This window comes from Labrus mixtus, chromosome 4, assembly GCF_963584025.1.
Source record: "Labrus mixtus chromosome 4, fLabMix1.1, whole genome shotgun sequence".
Classification (NCBI taxonomy): Eukaryota; Metazoa; Chordata; class Actinopteri; order Labriformes; family Labridae; genus Labrus; species Labrus mixtus.
This window is the reverse complement of record NC_083615.1, coordinates 4,696,320-4,710,799: the sequence shown is the minus strand read 5'-3', so window position 1 is coordinate 4,710,799 and position 14,480 is coordinate 4,696,320. Positions and strand designations below refer to the sequence as shown.

At 42.4% G+C, this 14,480-nt stretch overlaps 1 protein-coding gene across 2 annotated transcripts in view; it reads left to right on the top strand.

Moving 5' to 3' along the window:
* Positions 1-10,038, top strand: part of mctp2a (multiple C2 domains, transmembrane 2a) — a 33,934-nt gene extending 23,896 nt beyond the window's left edge. For both annotated transcript variants that reach the window (XM_061035237.1, XM_061035238.1), the window contains exons 18-22: positions 252-293; positions 5,087-5,196; positions 5,304-5,413; positions 6,991-7,088; positions 9,247-10,038. In XM_061035237.1, the coding sequence (XP_060891220.1) occupies positions 252-293; positions 5,087-5,196; positions 5,304-5,413; positions 6,991-7,088; positions 9,247-9,300 (414 nt within the window). In that variant the 3' untranslated portion in view covers positions 9,301-10,038. The remainder of the gene's footprint in view (positions 1-251; positions 294-5,086; positions 5,197-5,303; positions 5,414-6,990; positions 7,089-9,246) is intronic.
* The last annotated feature ends 4,442 nt before the right edge of the window (positions 10,039-14,480 follow it).

Here is a 14,480-nt window from a genome sequence, read left to right as displayed (position 1 = left end):
TTTTTCTGTGCTTATGTTGTGGAGAAATGAGATTGCTTTGGTGTGACAGTGCTCTTGTGAGGAAGGCCCTCATTCACCTCTCCTTTTGTGTGAGGTCACCCCTGTGATGCAGTCTCTATGGAAACAAGCCTCTCCCAATAGGGGTGAATGTACTCAAAGAAAATTTCATTACTAGGTGTTTGTTAAAAATGCTCCAGTGCCCACATGTCCTGTCCGTTTGAAATCACCCACTACCCTTTATTTTCTCTCAGGTGAACATAAGCACGGGTGATGACGAAGAGGAAGACGAGAAGGTAATTCATCTTGTCTCTTTCTAGCATTTTAGAGGATAATATGCTTTGGTCGAGGATTAAACTGTTAATATAAGAATATGTTTAAATGTACTATAAACATGAACTGTTTTAACATTTCACCGTGACATATCTCAAAGCTTGTGTAAAATGTTTTTGTTTTGACAGATGGGTGAACCTTGCTAACATTTCTTATTGAAATTTCTTAATTAATAACCAAGGTTCAATGCTCTCGTATGTACAAATTCTTGCTCGAGCAAATATATCCGGGATTCTTAAACAAATGAACCCTTGCTTCTTAGAAAATAGAAAATATTTTACACAGAACCCTGCAGGTGTTCGTCTTGTTTGTTTAAGAATAGCGACAATGACCGACTCATCACAAGCTCTTTTAAACTAAGAATAGAAATATTTTCATGCATCCCAAAATCAGGGCAACATCTATGAAGCAGTTGTAGCATGTAGCTCTTTTTTTTTTTTTTGTGTGTTCCTCTGGGTATTCAGTGTCACTCTGCAAATGTGCCCCGCTGAGACACTGCATCCCTTTGGAAATCCATAAATCAAATTAAAACAGCACCATCAATTACATTTTGCACAGCTGTTTGGGACAAAAATCAGTCGATATTTTTGTATCATCATTGTTTAAATGGGAGAGTGATGTTGAGGATGACCTTTTTACTGCTAGAACAAATAGAAAGAAGTACGTTAACACAGCAGTAAACAGTACACGTCGCCCCAAAGGTTATCAGACGCTTCACTCGCTCATTTGTGAGAAACCATAAATGGTGATGTTTATTAACATGTCTCTCTAGTGTCTCTCGCAAAACAAAAACAACAGGAAGTCTTTAAGTAGCCTGAAAATTATACTTACCCTCAGCACATAATATTCAATTAAACTCATCCCACTGTTTTCTGCAAAGCAGGAAGAGTTAACAGGGATGTGTATTATTGCTTTATGGCAATGAAGTGTGGAGCTAACGCAAAGCCTCCAAGCAATGACCCTTGTGCTGCATGTCTAGGCCCAGGATTCATATCCATAATGCGCTCAATATATTCTGTTGTGATGACCTGGGGCTGCGGAAAAAAAAGCCAGATTCTTTTAAAAACACAGGCACATCCACCAAATCCTGTCTGAAAGGATGGGCTAATTCACAGATGAAACTCGCATGATATGTCTTTGCGTACAAAGTGGGGAAACTGCATTTGCTATCATTGCTATGAACAGGCAAGCGGGTGCTTAAATAAACAGCATTGAAACAGAAAATGTTGTGTGTTTATGAATATCGAATCAGGCAGGAGTTGGCTTTAAGCATCAGATACAATACAATTGCTGCACACAATGGTTATTACGTTTTTCTCTACCTTGAGATCTCGACACAGAAATGACGAGCGTTAATAGTTGGAGAGATGGCGGTGGCTTTAGAAAGGTTTTAAGACTCTCTCAATACGTGGCGTGCGTTTCTGAACTCAGCCTTCGCCTGTTAAAGCTGTTTAAAAGGTTTTCCTTGAGCCTCCTTAAGCCCTTTCACACTCCGAGGAAATGAAATATCTCCTTTCATTTACTAATTAAGCAGTCACCCATGTTTGTTTTAAGCTGTCAGCTTTAATTTAAAGTGGCTTATTTGAAAGTGTTGTTATGGTCTCGCTGTCACTTGGATGTGGTATCATGCAGTTAGATCAAGCAGGGTAGCTTTACACCTCCTATCAAAGTCTTCTTTAAAAATATTTGGGGTTAAAGAGTGATCAGTGTTAAATTTGACAACTTCAAAGCAATTGCTTTTTTTTCCCCCTTAGTCTTTTCTCCAACATTTGAATAAAGGCTTTTTCCTCTGAGAAGGTTATGATTACCACTCAAATATGTTCTTATCCCCCCCCCCCCCTTTTTTTTTCCCCCTGAGGAAGGAAATATTCAAACCTCAGACAGAGCAGCAAAAAATGTGAAGGCATGACGTTAAAGAGAGACGAAAGGCAAGGCAGTGTTACAGCAGGATAATACAGAACAGATTCTCTGCCTGTGAACAAATCTGTCCTCGGGGGAAAGAGACAGCTTACAGATTATGTGTGGGCAAAGTGACTTCCCTTTGGCCTTAGGTATCAATTGTGCAGATAGATAATATTTAATGATAACATAAAGAAACAGAAAGGCAAAACAAGTCCATAGATCTCCAATAGAAATGAACAGGGAAGATGAAACAGCTCTTTCATTGCCCCCCGGCTGGCACTGCTGGTCTGGGGTTGCCTTGCTCCCAGAGTGTAGCCCAGGGGAGTTGGGGGGGGGGGGGGGGGCAGGGTGAAGAGCTGGTGTGGGGTTGCGAGACTGGGCTGGGGGCGGGGGGGGGGGGAGTTAGTCCATCTCTCACCCGATAGTCCACATTCACCGCTGGTTCTCCTTGAGACCCCCGGTCAGACATACTGCCTTTGTCACAATCTGCAGCTCTCAATATGTGAGAAATCACACACGGACCCGCCGTCTAATTAAAAGCCGCTGAGAGCTTTTGTGGCATTTTATCTCAGCAAATTGTTTGTTCACTTATTTTAGCTCCATGTGAGATAATTTGCCAGGAACACAGGTGTTTTTCATTTAGATGCACTTCTTATCTTTGTCAGAAAAGTCAGTAGAAAAATATGCGGTCCTAGAATTCAAATTTGGCAGCGTTTATTCTAATTAAAGTGATGCTAAATGAGCTTTTTTTTTTTTTATCCCAGCCTTTGATAACACCCCACATGTCTGTGAAAGTATGTTTACCTTTGCGCGGGAGATCAAATTGGTTCTCCATTACTGCACCTTAAAAGGAAGCTTTTACAATTTTGTCTGGAATGAGAACATGATTTCGCACAGGTTTTCTAATCAGTAGACATTTAGGAATTATTTAGTCCATCCCCAGTTTACCCATCCCTTTTTCCATTTCCGAAGGAGATCTTTCATTTATTTTTGTTTTCTCTGCAATCGTGTTCAACGTGAAAGAGAAATGAGCAAAGATGAAGAATATCATCAAATGACTAATGTGGGAAGGAGCAAGACTAGGAGCTTTGGTCGCTAAGGAGATGGAGGATTTTGAGACTTTTTAAATCACATGAATAATGATGGATGATGAGAGTTCTGTCTCCATGCATACTTCAGAGAACATCTATTTGCCTGTTTTTTTAATTCAGAAATGAAAGACAATATGGATGCGCTTTTTTTTTTCCTGTTGGAGCTGTATTTCGGGGCAAATTCACCTTTACATATGAACTTACTGAAGTGAATTTAGCTTCATATCTCCTATGAGGTTTGAATTCTAAATCATGTAATTAGACTGCTTAACCAGTTTCATTGAAACATATGAAAAGGAATGTGAGTGTGTAATGAGTCTCCATAAAAAAGAGAGCTATCATGTCTCAATGCACGGCTCTCTGGGTCCAGCAGGAGCTCAACAATATGTATCTTAATGGCTTTCAGCAGACTCTAACAGTGTTCCTCTTTTCCAAAACAAACTAAGAATTAAAAGCTTAATGAACTGCCGATGTAGAATCAAGGAAACACATGAGGTTTGCTCATTCCCCTCGATACAGTGGAGGAAGTAAGATGATGCATAGACCTAGATACTCCTCTTCCCCTAAGATGAGACCATGAGATCTTAATCTCAAAACGAGCATATTTGTGATAGTTCTTCCTTTTTTGGACAATGCGGAGCCTCCAGTGTGAGTCCGAGCGCAGTGGGGGGAGGCTCTGCTAGTGTGGGAATTGCTCTCTTCCTGCGCCTTTCGTGGAGCAGAGCAGGCCTGACAGTGGGGAGTCTCTCTGTGCTGGCAGTGAGTGTGTTCCCAGGGGTGGCCTCATGAAGCTCTGATAAAGGCATTCTGTCTGGACGCTGTCAATGCACAGACTGCGGCTTCGGCTGACTTGTAACATAAACATATAGACGTCTCAGGCCTCCTGTTAGGGTCCCCCCCCCTCCCCCCTCCCCAACCCCACACACACATAAAAGAAAAACACTCATCTTCCCTTCTCACTCTTCCCCCCCCTACCCTCTGTCATCATTGCTGTCATTATTTTCTCCTTTTGATCTGAGGCTTCTCAAGCCTCTTTAGCTTGTGTTATCTTAGTCACTCCTCTGCCTCTGGAAGGCTTCACGCTAGTCCTTATTTCCAGCCTTGATGTGATCCTGGGGAAGAGAAGCCCTTTAACCCCCTAACATGTTGACTCATTGAGTCATTTCATTTTTTTATGTACGTGTATTTAGAGCAAATGATACTTTATGTGCTGTGTTACTTCTGGCAAAAATCAAACGAGAGGATGAGTGAACGAGTACCAAACCAAGGATTTTCTAACGGGGGTTTTTCGACTGCACAGAAGCGTTAGGATCTCACTAATTTGGAAAAACCTGTTCAGACTTATCCTGTGCTCGCTTCTGGAATGAAATCTTTCCTAAGTTGTTGCGGCCCCCCCCGCTCTTCTTGTGTAGGTCATCTAGTCTGTCTGATTGCAGATGGCCATTTTGTGTACTTTTCATCTACCAGAGAGTCTTGATTGTGCTGCACTTGTGCTGCAGCTCTATTGTGTGTGGCTGACAAAAGCTGAAATCTCTCAGCCATCCACAGAACCGCGTCGGAGCACTGAGTCTGTCTCATCCTCAAAAGCAGAGTCTGAAGATGTACTGTGTTTGCTCATTATGGGCCATTCAATAGATAAATCACACATAATGACATCGCAAAGATAAACTGCTCTTTGTCTACCCTGCCCAACAATTGACATACGGTGTACCTCATCATTGTCTGATCTTTTTTTTTTCTTCTTCCTTTTTTTTTTTTTTTAGGAATGCGGGAAAAAGGGTTTGATGGATAAGATACATATGGTGCAGGAAGTTGTTCTTGTTGTCCAGAATGTTCTGGATGAAATTGCAAACATCGGAGAGCGGGCCAAGAAGTAATTTGACTATTTTTAATTTCATCCTTGAAGTATTTCTATTTAAAATGAACCTCTTAATAATAATGATGATGTACATTTTACTGACTAGTTTTTTTCTTTTTCAGCATATTCAACTGGTCTGTCCCATTCTTGTCATGCCTGGCCTGCTTGGTGCTGTTTGTATCAACAGTTTTATTATACTATATCCCACTGCGATACATTGTGCTGATCTGGGGTAAGTTCTACAACAAGCCACAAGTTCATACATGAAATTGAAAATATAAAAAAAGCAAATGCAATAATTAAAGTGTGCTGGATGAAGATTTAAAGATAACCAATTCCACTATCTGTTTCTTTCTAATCGTTCATCACAAAGACTAAAGAATTCTTCCAGATCGCATAAAGAGAAACTTATATTGCACTGTTGCAAAACACAACTCTTATTCAATGTTCCTAACTGTAAATCCATGATTTAATGAAGTACAGTAATTTCAGAACCCTGCCATCCCTACACCTCTGCAGACGCACACAGATCAGACAGCTGCAGAGGTTTACACTGTTCTGTGTGGGCAGATATAGCAGAGCCCAGCAGAGGCGAGGCCCAGGGTTTGTGTGAAAACAAAGCAGAGGTAGAGTAGTAAGCTGTATATAATACATGATGTCCTTGGGCAGTCTGTAGGCTCCTGGTCTAGCCTCTCATTATCTGCTGTAGTCATACAGAATAGACAGTCATCTCAGTGGTCAGGGAGATATGCTGCCCTTAACAGGCTCTCCTCCTCAAGCTGTAAGCCCACAACCACTGTACTTCCACACTGCCTTCAACACAATCAATACCAAAAAAAACCATCATATCAAACAAAAAACACACAGTCTGAGACACTCCTCTGCCTCCCCAGTTAACCCCCATCTCTGTGGTTTCAAGGCAAGCCTTTCAAGTTGCTTGCACATATTTAAGTCCTTAGGTTCTTTGTCTGCATGTTGAGGTACAGGCAGGAGCAAACTGTGAATATAATGGTCCCTATTACAAGACCTCAGAGATAGTGTTTTCTCTGTGGTATGAAGCCATGTGCAAAGTAAATATAGATGGGCTAGAAATGATTGCATGAAAAAAAGAAGAAGTTTTCATGACATGAAACCTGTTTTTCTAGGAAAAGTTATCGTTATCATCTGCGTAACTGATTTGTCTCTTGTCATATTGGACATGATTTCAGCATTATACAGTTATAAGGGGTGCAACAGATCACAAATCTCACATTTCTGATTGGATTATGGATTTGTTTCAGATCAGATCGTTGGTTGGCCAAAAAAATGTATAACTTTTCTGTGACTGTGAGTTTAAACAGTGCAACGAATCAAAATGCATCTTAATGTAGCACATCCTCAATTTTCTTCACTTTATCAAATCGAGATGGAATCAAGTCTTGACCTAAAGAAATTACATTTAATTTAATTGTGAGGATATTGACCAGACCCAGCACTAAAATAAAAGTCAAAATGGTCTTCATATTTCTACTGCAGATCTCCAAGGCATTATTTGCAGTACATTTACTTTACACCAGGATGATACGTTTTTCATTGATCTGTTGATCGCAAACAGCCTGAACAGTGGGGGGGTGAACCAAACAGATCACAGATCAACTATGATCCGCTGCACCACTGGCAGTAACTGATACACTGGTTGGAAGTCTATCCAGTACATAGATGGGGTTACATAACTCTTTTTAGAATGATTCTCTTTTACTCTGCAGAGCAGCACAGGTAATGCAGCTTGGTATGACACACTTACTTATTAATGTGTACTTGTTTTCACAGGCATTAACAAATTTACCAAGAAGCTGCGCAACCCATATACTATTGACAATAATGAAATACTGAATTTCCTCCAGAGGGTGCCTTGTGATGTTCAAAAGGTAAGGGTCCAATTTTACATACAGATAGGGATGGAATTCCCTAAAGATGTCTGCATTATTTGCTGTACCAGAATTCCCAAGTGTTGCAGAAATATATCCTCTGGCTTTGTTTGATTATTAATGGACTCTCGCCTCTAAAGCAGCCCTGGCCCAATTATTCCTCGGTGTAGCTCCTTGTAGTCGCCGTAGTGTCTGAATAAGGAGATGCTCAAACCTGTCCTCAGCCGTATTGCTGCAGCCTGCTCCGTTATTAGCAATTTTGTCTGTCTGATTGAAGCACTGTGACATGAAGGTTGGTGATTGGCCGAGGGCAGGCATGGGCCCCCCTGACGTCTCCGGCTGTTGTGTCAGCACAGAAACTCTGACGTGGCCTCAGTCACTTCAGGGTGGTGGAGTCAATTAATGTAGTCGTGAGTCCCAGTCGTGTTGCTGGGTGCCATATGTGATTACATATTAGCCATGGCTGATATGTCATTTGCATTTACATCACAGAGCTGAGGAGAGCTGTCAGGGTGCTGTAAAGCGGGTGCTGGGTGCTCGCCGTTCTCTGACTGAGATTTTTTGCTAGGCCAGGAAATGAAGTGCCACACAGTGCCTTCATCTCGCAGGTAACTCGCCAGACGGAATTCAGTGAGAAATCCTGACAGTCTGGATCTGGAAAGACACTCTCACCCCAGTCTGTTTCTCTGCTGCACCCTTGATGTCCTCCTGCAGCAAGCCATTCCTGACTTGTCTGTGATGTTGGAGGGAGCCTGTGTTGTTTGAGATTTGGCTGACTGAGTTGGCAAAACAAGGTGGTGAATACATTTTGATTCAGAATCCTTTGTATGTCTTCTTCCCCCGTTGGGATACAATGTTTGAGCTTTGAAAGCGACTCACTTTCAAATCTCATGGAGACAATACTTTTTAGCCTGGTTTAAAAGAAAAAGTACATCTTGAAAATAGCGCCAATCATAAAAAACAAAACACCCTTAAGATTCATCATAAGTGTGTTTCATTACTTACTGTGAAAAATAACCTTAACATCATATACACAGGAGACCCAAAACAATAGACCACATATTTTGTTTTTGTTGACTTAGAACTTCAAACCTCAGATAGGTATGGACACAAAAACACCACAAAGGCTGAAAATTGACTCCTGTCTTTCTTGCAAATGTGACTTGGCAATTAGTGCCTGCGCACATCTACAAAGTCTGCCTCAAACGGGGACTTCTGACAACGCTGTGTCTGTCCTGAAATAAGAAGCATCTGTCAGTTCTGAGGACAGTTTCATGTTCTGATGCAGGAGGCAGTCACTTTGTTCCCACATTCCATCTCCCATTCTAATAATGGACACCAGCTAATTAGCATAGAGTTTTTACCTTTATTCAACAGATTCACCGTATTGTTTGAGCTCAGCAAGCAGGCTTCAAAAGCAACTTTGCAGATTCCAGCTCTTCTCTTTTTCACTTTACCCTATGATCAGCCCTCTTTGGATGTTGGTTGTAGTTTAAAAAAAATAAAGGAAATATGGAAAACTGAATCTAATTTCTTGAATGTTAAGAAAATTATGATTCAATAACATTAATCAATCTAGCAAATATATTTGAACATCAAGGAATTTCTGGAAAGAGGAAATATATCTTGCACTATTCTTCATTTGTAAAAAAACTGAAAAATGTAAAAGTTTTAGGTTGAAATGTGATTTTTTTAGGCCTTTTTTTTTCCCCTGAAGAAATCAAAGTCCCATCAAGGGTCGATCTGTAAAGCTTGAGAAAAGTTACACATTTACCGATGCTGGCAGCATAAACAATAAGTTGCTACTATTCTCAGCTTTATCAAAGTTTTCTTTAGGGGACGTAGCTCACACTTTGTGATTATGCAGTTTGCTACTCCCTCACTGGCCTGGCAGGTCATCTCAACAGTTGATGTCTGTTTCTAATATTGTGACTGTGGTGCAGAATGAGGGGGGCGTACACTGGTACGGCACCCTTGACTCTTCAAATCCTTCCTCTCTGTGATTAATCCCCTCTGCTCCTGTGTTTAAAAAATGATTCATTACAGGCGAGCCCGCCTCGCTTTCCCCTGCACCAGCTCTCCTCAGGGGAGCCATTACCGTGCGCTCCACTGAGCTCGGATTACCTGCCTCTGACCAAACTCCTGTTTGTTTTTACAGGTGCAGTACAGCGCGCTGAGGGCGCCCACCAGCCAGCCGCGAAAGAAAAAGTAAGCTGCACAGACATGCAGGATGGAGGGCTGCTCTCCCTTTGAGTATGGTACGATGCTGTCCACCTGACAACAGTGCTCCAGTGCCAGCAGAGCTGTGACCCCACGCACCCCAAAGTACCACCCTAACTCTGCCCCCTGCTGCTGAGGGCCAGCCAGCCGCTCTCTGGCTTGTGTGTTTGCCACCCCCCTGACAGAGGCTGTGAACTGCAGCAGCTAGGGGGGCAGCACATGGCGCTGTCAATCACAAGCCTGGAGGTAAAGAAAAGAAAGGCTCAGCCTTCATCTTTGGATATAGTTTAGAAAAAGAATGAGAAGCTTACCGTAGACATCCTCTCTTAAGTTTTGTTTTTAACTCGATGAAACTGAGAAATTTGCCTAAAGGTTAGGTTTGGAGAAAAGTTTATGTTAAACAGGCTGTGGCAACATTATCCACGTGTTAATCAAATTTAAGGTCATTATGTTACATATATTCCTTAAGACTTGTGAATAATAATCAAAATAATGTTTTTCTACACCCTTATAATATTGCATCAGACTACTGTATGTTACTATTCTTATTGATTTAATGTATATAATTCTGTCAGCCTCTATATATTTATTGTATTAATCTCATGCTGACTTTTTTTAAGTTTTTGTATTTCAGACTGATTAATTTGAGTTTCCTTTTTGCAAAGTATCAAATCTTCAGCATCAAATTGAGACCTCTAAAATCCCAAATAAAGAGTCTTGATCATTTTTATCAATTGTTTTTTCTTTTCCCCCCACATAAGTGTTCACTAGTGAGGATGAATTACACCACTTCTTTACTTGAATACACAGTAAACACATCTGATTACACAACACAGCTATTGGAACAGAGCTCACACACCGGCCACCGCTGCGCCTTGGTTACCGAGCTCACATCAAAGCTGTGTGTCTCCACTGTGCTTCCTAATGCAGTGCTTTGTTGCTTTCTCACAATAACAGGGTCCAGATGAGAGAGAAAGAGCTCATCTCACAGAGAGTACTCCCTCCATCCTCAGCACTTAGTGCTCTACATTTCCTCTAAAAACACCTGGCCTATCTAATGGCAACATACACATACTCTGCTTTTTCCATCAGTCTCCCCACAATATTTTTTTTCCAAGGAGAGAGATGTAGTAAATCCTTTATCTATAGTCTCTGACGTATCAAGTTTATACACAGACAGAAAATTGCAAAACAGCTTTGGTCATTTTTTGATGTATTTTTTTTAACTGAAATGAACATTCAGAAAAAAAGAAAGAAATTCACTTTAAAATATCAGATATTTATACTGCACTTTTTCAATGTATGAGGCATTTGTGCTCATACACATCTGCATGTAAAGCAAAGTTTCCTGCTTTGTGTCTTTCTGATAGCAGACAATTGGCATGTCCTCTCTTTTAAAACTCACATAGAACTGATCTGAAGTTGGGCTGAACTGAGGCTTAGACCCCACCGATGGGAGTTTGTTCTAACTGATTGGGGGACTGAGCATCGCGGTCGGGTGCCCCCCCCCCCCCCCTCCTCAGCAGCAGCACGCTGGTGAAAGAGCATCCATCTGTGCTTTGCGAAGAGTTTGATTGGCTCAGGGGGACCTGGTGGAGCCCCGGGCTATCTCTTTTGACAGGCTGATAGAGACATCACTGGGCTCTCCCAGGAGCTGCCACCAGGGGTCCATTTCAAAGTGAGAGGGTGTGGAGGTGACCCTGAGCTTCTGACGAGCTAAATCCCACACACTGGCTGAGACCCTCCTACATTCTTGGCTCCATCGGGGCTGGGAGTGGGGGGCTTGGCTGTGCATGGGAGGGAACGCAGAGCTGGGGCATGAGGGGAGCAGGGTACAAGCGGATCCCTGGCAAGACCAGATGAATTGTCCCCAAGGGGTGGAACCAATTAAGCAAAACTTTCAGGGTACTTTTAGTCGATATTAAGCAAACAAACGGCTGCATCTGGACATTCAAACTGGTGATCATTAATGAGCCCAGAAACTCCAATTCAACACAAACAGTTAAATGAGTTGCTTCATGGGCATATACTATACTACTGAGGCAAATGCTACAGGTGACATTATGATTGGTCGTGCAGGAATACGGTTCCCTGCCTCCGAGCTGTCAAATCTTTGATTGTGTGGCGCTGAGGTTGTGGACTTGGATGTTCCCTGTATCATTCAGCCTGACAGGGTTACACTGATTGTCGATTCAGCACTGCACGCACCAGTGCACAATCATGCCACCTATTTAAACACACTTAAATAGTGGATAAACACAAACACGTAGAAGCCCCTTTTCAAAGAGGCTTAATCAGATTTAAGAAATTATTTATGTTGTTTTTTCTCTTGGGAAGGCAAAAAAAAAAAGAATCTCTGCAGAGGAAGTCACTGTGCAATATGGTCCCAGTGTGCAGTGGGGAAAATCCCTGGATGTTTTACAAGCCTGCTAATGAACATTTGAGCCACACAGCAGTTAACATTGTCTGATCACATTTTTTTTCCTCCAGTAGTTGTTGTTGTTGTGCATGGTGTGGCAGTGATGTCTTCATCAGGCTGTCAAAAAGGAAGTGCCTGCAGCTGTGGCGGATCCCCCCTGAGCCTGTCACACTCCTTGTTTCCATGGCAGTCCTTCAGGCAGCACCACAGGCAGGCTGTGTGCAAGGACCCATACAACCTGTTTTTTCAGCAGCCGCTCCTCTGATGTTCAGCCCCGGAGCGGGCGTCAAACTACCAGAGAGTGAGGAGAGAGAACACTGCAACCTTTCTCTCTGTCACAGTTCTGTGCTGCTTTAACAAAAAAAAAGATGCATAGCAAAAAAAAAAAAAAAGAAATCCTCATTTGAATAAGCCACTTCTCTCTGCACCTCCTTAGTAACTGTTACATGTGCAATGCCGTTAAGGTTCTCTGACCTCCTCTCTGAGAGACACACTGCGCACAGTAGGACAAAGTAAGAATAGCACGACTCGTGGTTGACTTACATGTGTTAGAGCTCGTCTGCATGTGTTATTTGGTCTGCGTGTACCACCTGAGAAGCGGGTCACAAAGATCAGGGACTGCACTCAGAGTCCCAAATGGCCTAAATTAAAGGTGCAGAGGTTATGGTCTGCCTCCAGAGAGAAAGTTGACACCAGTTAGATCAGAATTTGAGAGAAACAACACAGTTGAAACAACCTGAAAGAAGCAGTTTGAAACGGTTCCCTAATGATTTTGTCCATACGTTCAAATGAGGATTCATAGAGAGCTTTTATTTAAACTCCTGCTATTCCTTTTCTTCCTGATTATAACTCAACCAGACTGCGCTCTGCTTTATTCTCTCCCTATGATAGAAGATGTACATCAAGATAACCAGGATTGATGTCGTCTCTGGGAGTGCGGGTGGGAATATATCTGGGGTAGCAACACAGAGAAAAAACGGTCGTTAATAGCGGCTGTTTTCAGTACTTCCAGTTTACTAATAATTCATTTTGTGGCCCAGAGTACACAGCAGTGTTAAGACATGGCAAAAGCCGTAATTCTTTATAGCATCAAGAATAGAAGATGGCCTTTAAGAGCTGAAATGAAATCATTGGCCTTTAAAAGCATCTCTCTAAGGGGCGAGCTCTATTAATAAATTCAACTGATTCTGCTTTAATATTATTCAGAGTGCATTAAAATGAAGACAACAGCTGGGATCATGCTCAGTCTCTGGAGCATTGCTTGGGCCAATGAGCGCTGGCAAGATGCAAAGCATGTCTGAGCGTGGCCCTGCTCTGTGGACGGGGGGAACACAAGGTCTCAGTGTTACAGGTGCAGGTCTGACAGTTGCTGTTGCAGGATCAGAGGTTGTCGGGCACTGACATCGGCAACAGGACAGCTCCCGCCTGCCTCAAAAAACAATGTCACATGGGAGCAGACATGCGGCCACCCAGCCAATCAGGCCAGCTACACTGCCACAATCATGACAGAACTGCTTATGAGAAGAGCAAGAACCTTCAAACTGTTAAATGCTTTGTTAAGGGGGCTGCTAAACAGAATAGTTATGGGCTTCCTTTGTTAACTCAGAAAAAAATGGAGACAAACTGTTCGGAGGCTTTGAAAGAAAAAGAGGGGGAATAAAGTGTTAAGCTTTCCAACATTTGGCGTTACATCAGTGCCCTATAGTTAGCACAAGCGCACGCGTCGGGGAAACAATACAAAGAATAATTGAACCGCATATTTCATTCTAATTAACAGTGATATAACGCAATGTGACTCTCAGCCTCCTGAGGAAAGAGCGGCATATTTTGTTTGATGAATCTGCTAAAGCCACAGCTAGTCTCGCCGCCCGCTAACCCCTGGGGAATCAGGTATCATTAGAGATATGAACAGGTCTGCTTTTTGTCTCACTGAAAGAAAAGGGAAAACACATTTCTCCGTGCGTGCACACGGGTGAATGGGAAAGTGTTCAATATTAATAGCCTTTCATCAAGGACACAATTAGGACACCTCTGTTTGACACATTCTATAGGTTCTGAATGAATATGGATATACGGTCCCAAGGAAGGAGCCACTGGCTGCATAACAAAGTGAAGTCTCCGCAGAATGAAGAATGCAACGACATGACAATCTGGGGGCTGATGTATTTTGATCGAATGTGAATTTAAAAGAAGCAAGAGACTGTGAGTATTATTATTAGCCCAATTTATAATTCACGGCCGAGGGCAAGTTGTATATTTATCCAGATTAGCATACATGCTGCTACACAAACATACAAATGCAGCACATATATTACAGTCTCTCCACGCTACCTTTATCTGTCACACTTCTAAGTGTAACTCCTCGTACTCTTGTGGTTTAAAATGTTGTCCCTTGCAAGAGAACTGGAAACAAAGATTATAGCTTAGCGGCTGGTCACTGATCAGTCAGAGGTTGACACACTTGTAGTCGATCTGATTAGTGAGAGCAGTTTATGGGTGTGCAATTTTTCCACCGGAGTCTTGTGTGCTGAGGCTGAGGTGTGAAGAGGGCTGTGGTGAAGTGTGGAGACTAATCACGTGCGTCACCCCTGTAGCACCGTCTTCTCCCAAGCTCTGCCACGTCGTGACACCGGAGTCACGTAGCGACTGAGTACAGTTAGGCCCATTAACCAAAGCCGCTAATTATCAGCTCCTACAAGGTCTTTCAGCTCTCAGGCGCCGCGCTCTCTCATTTCTGATTAAAAACATAAATG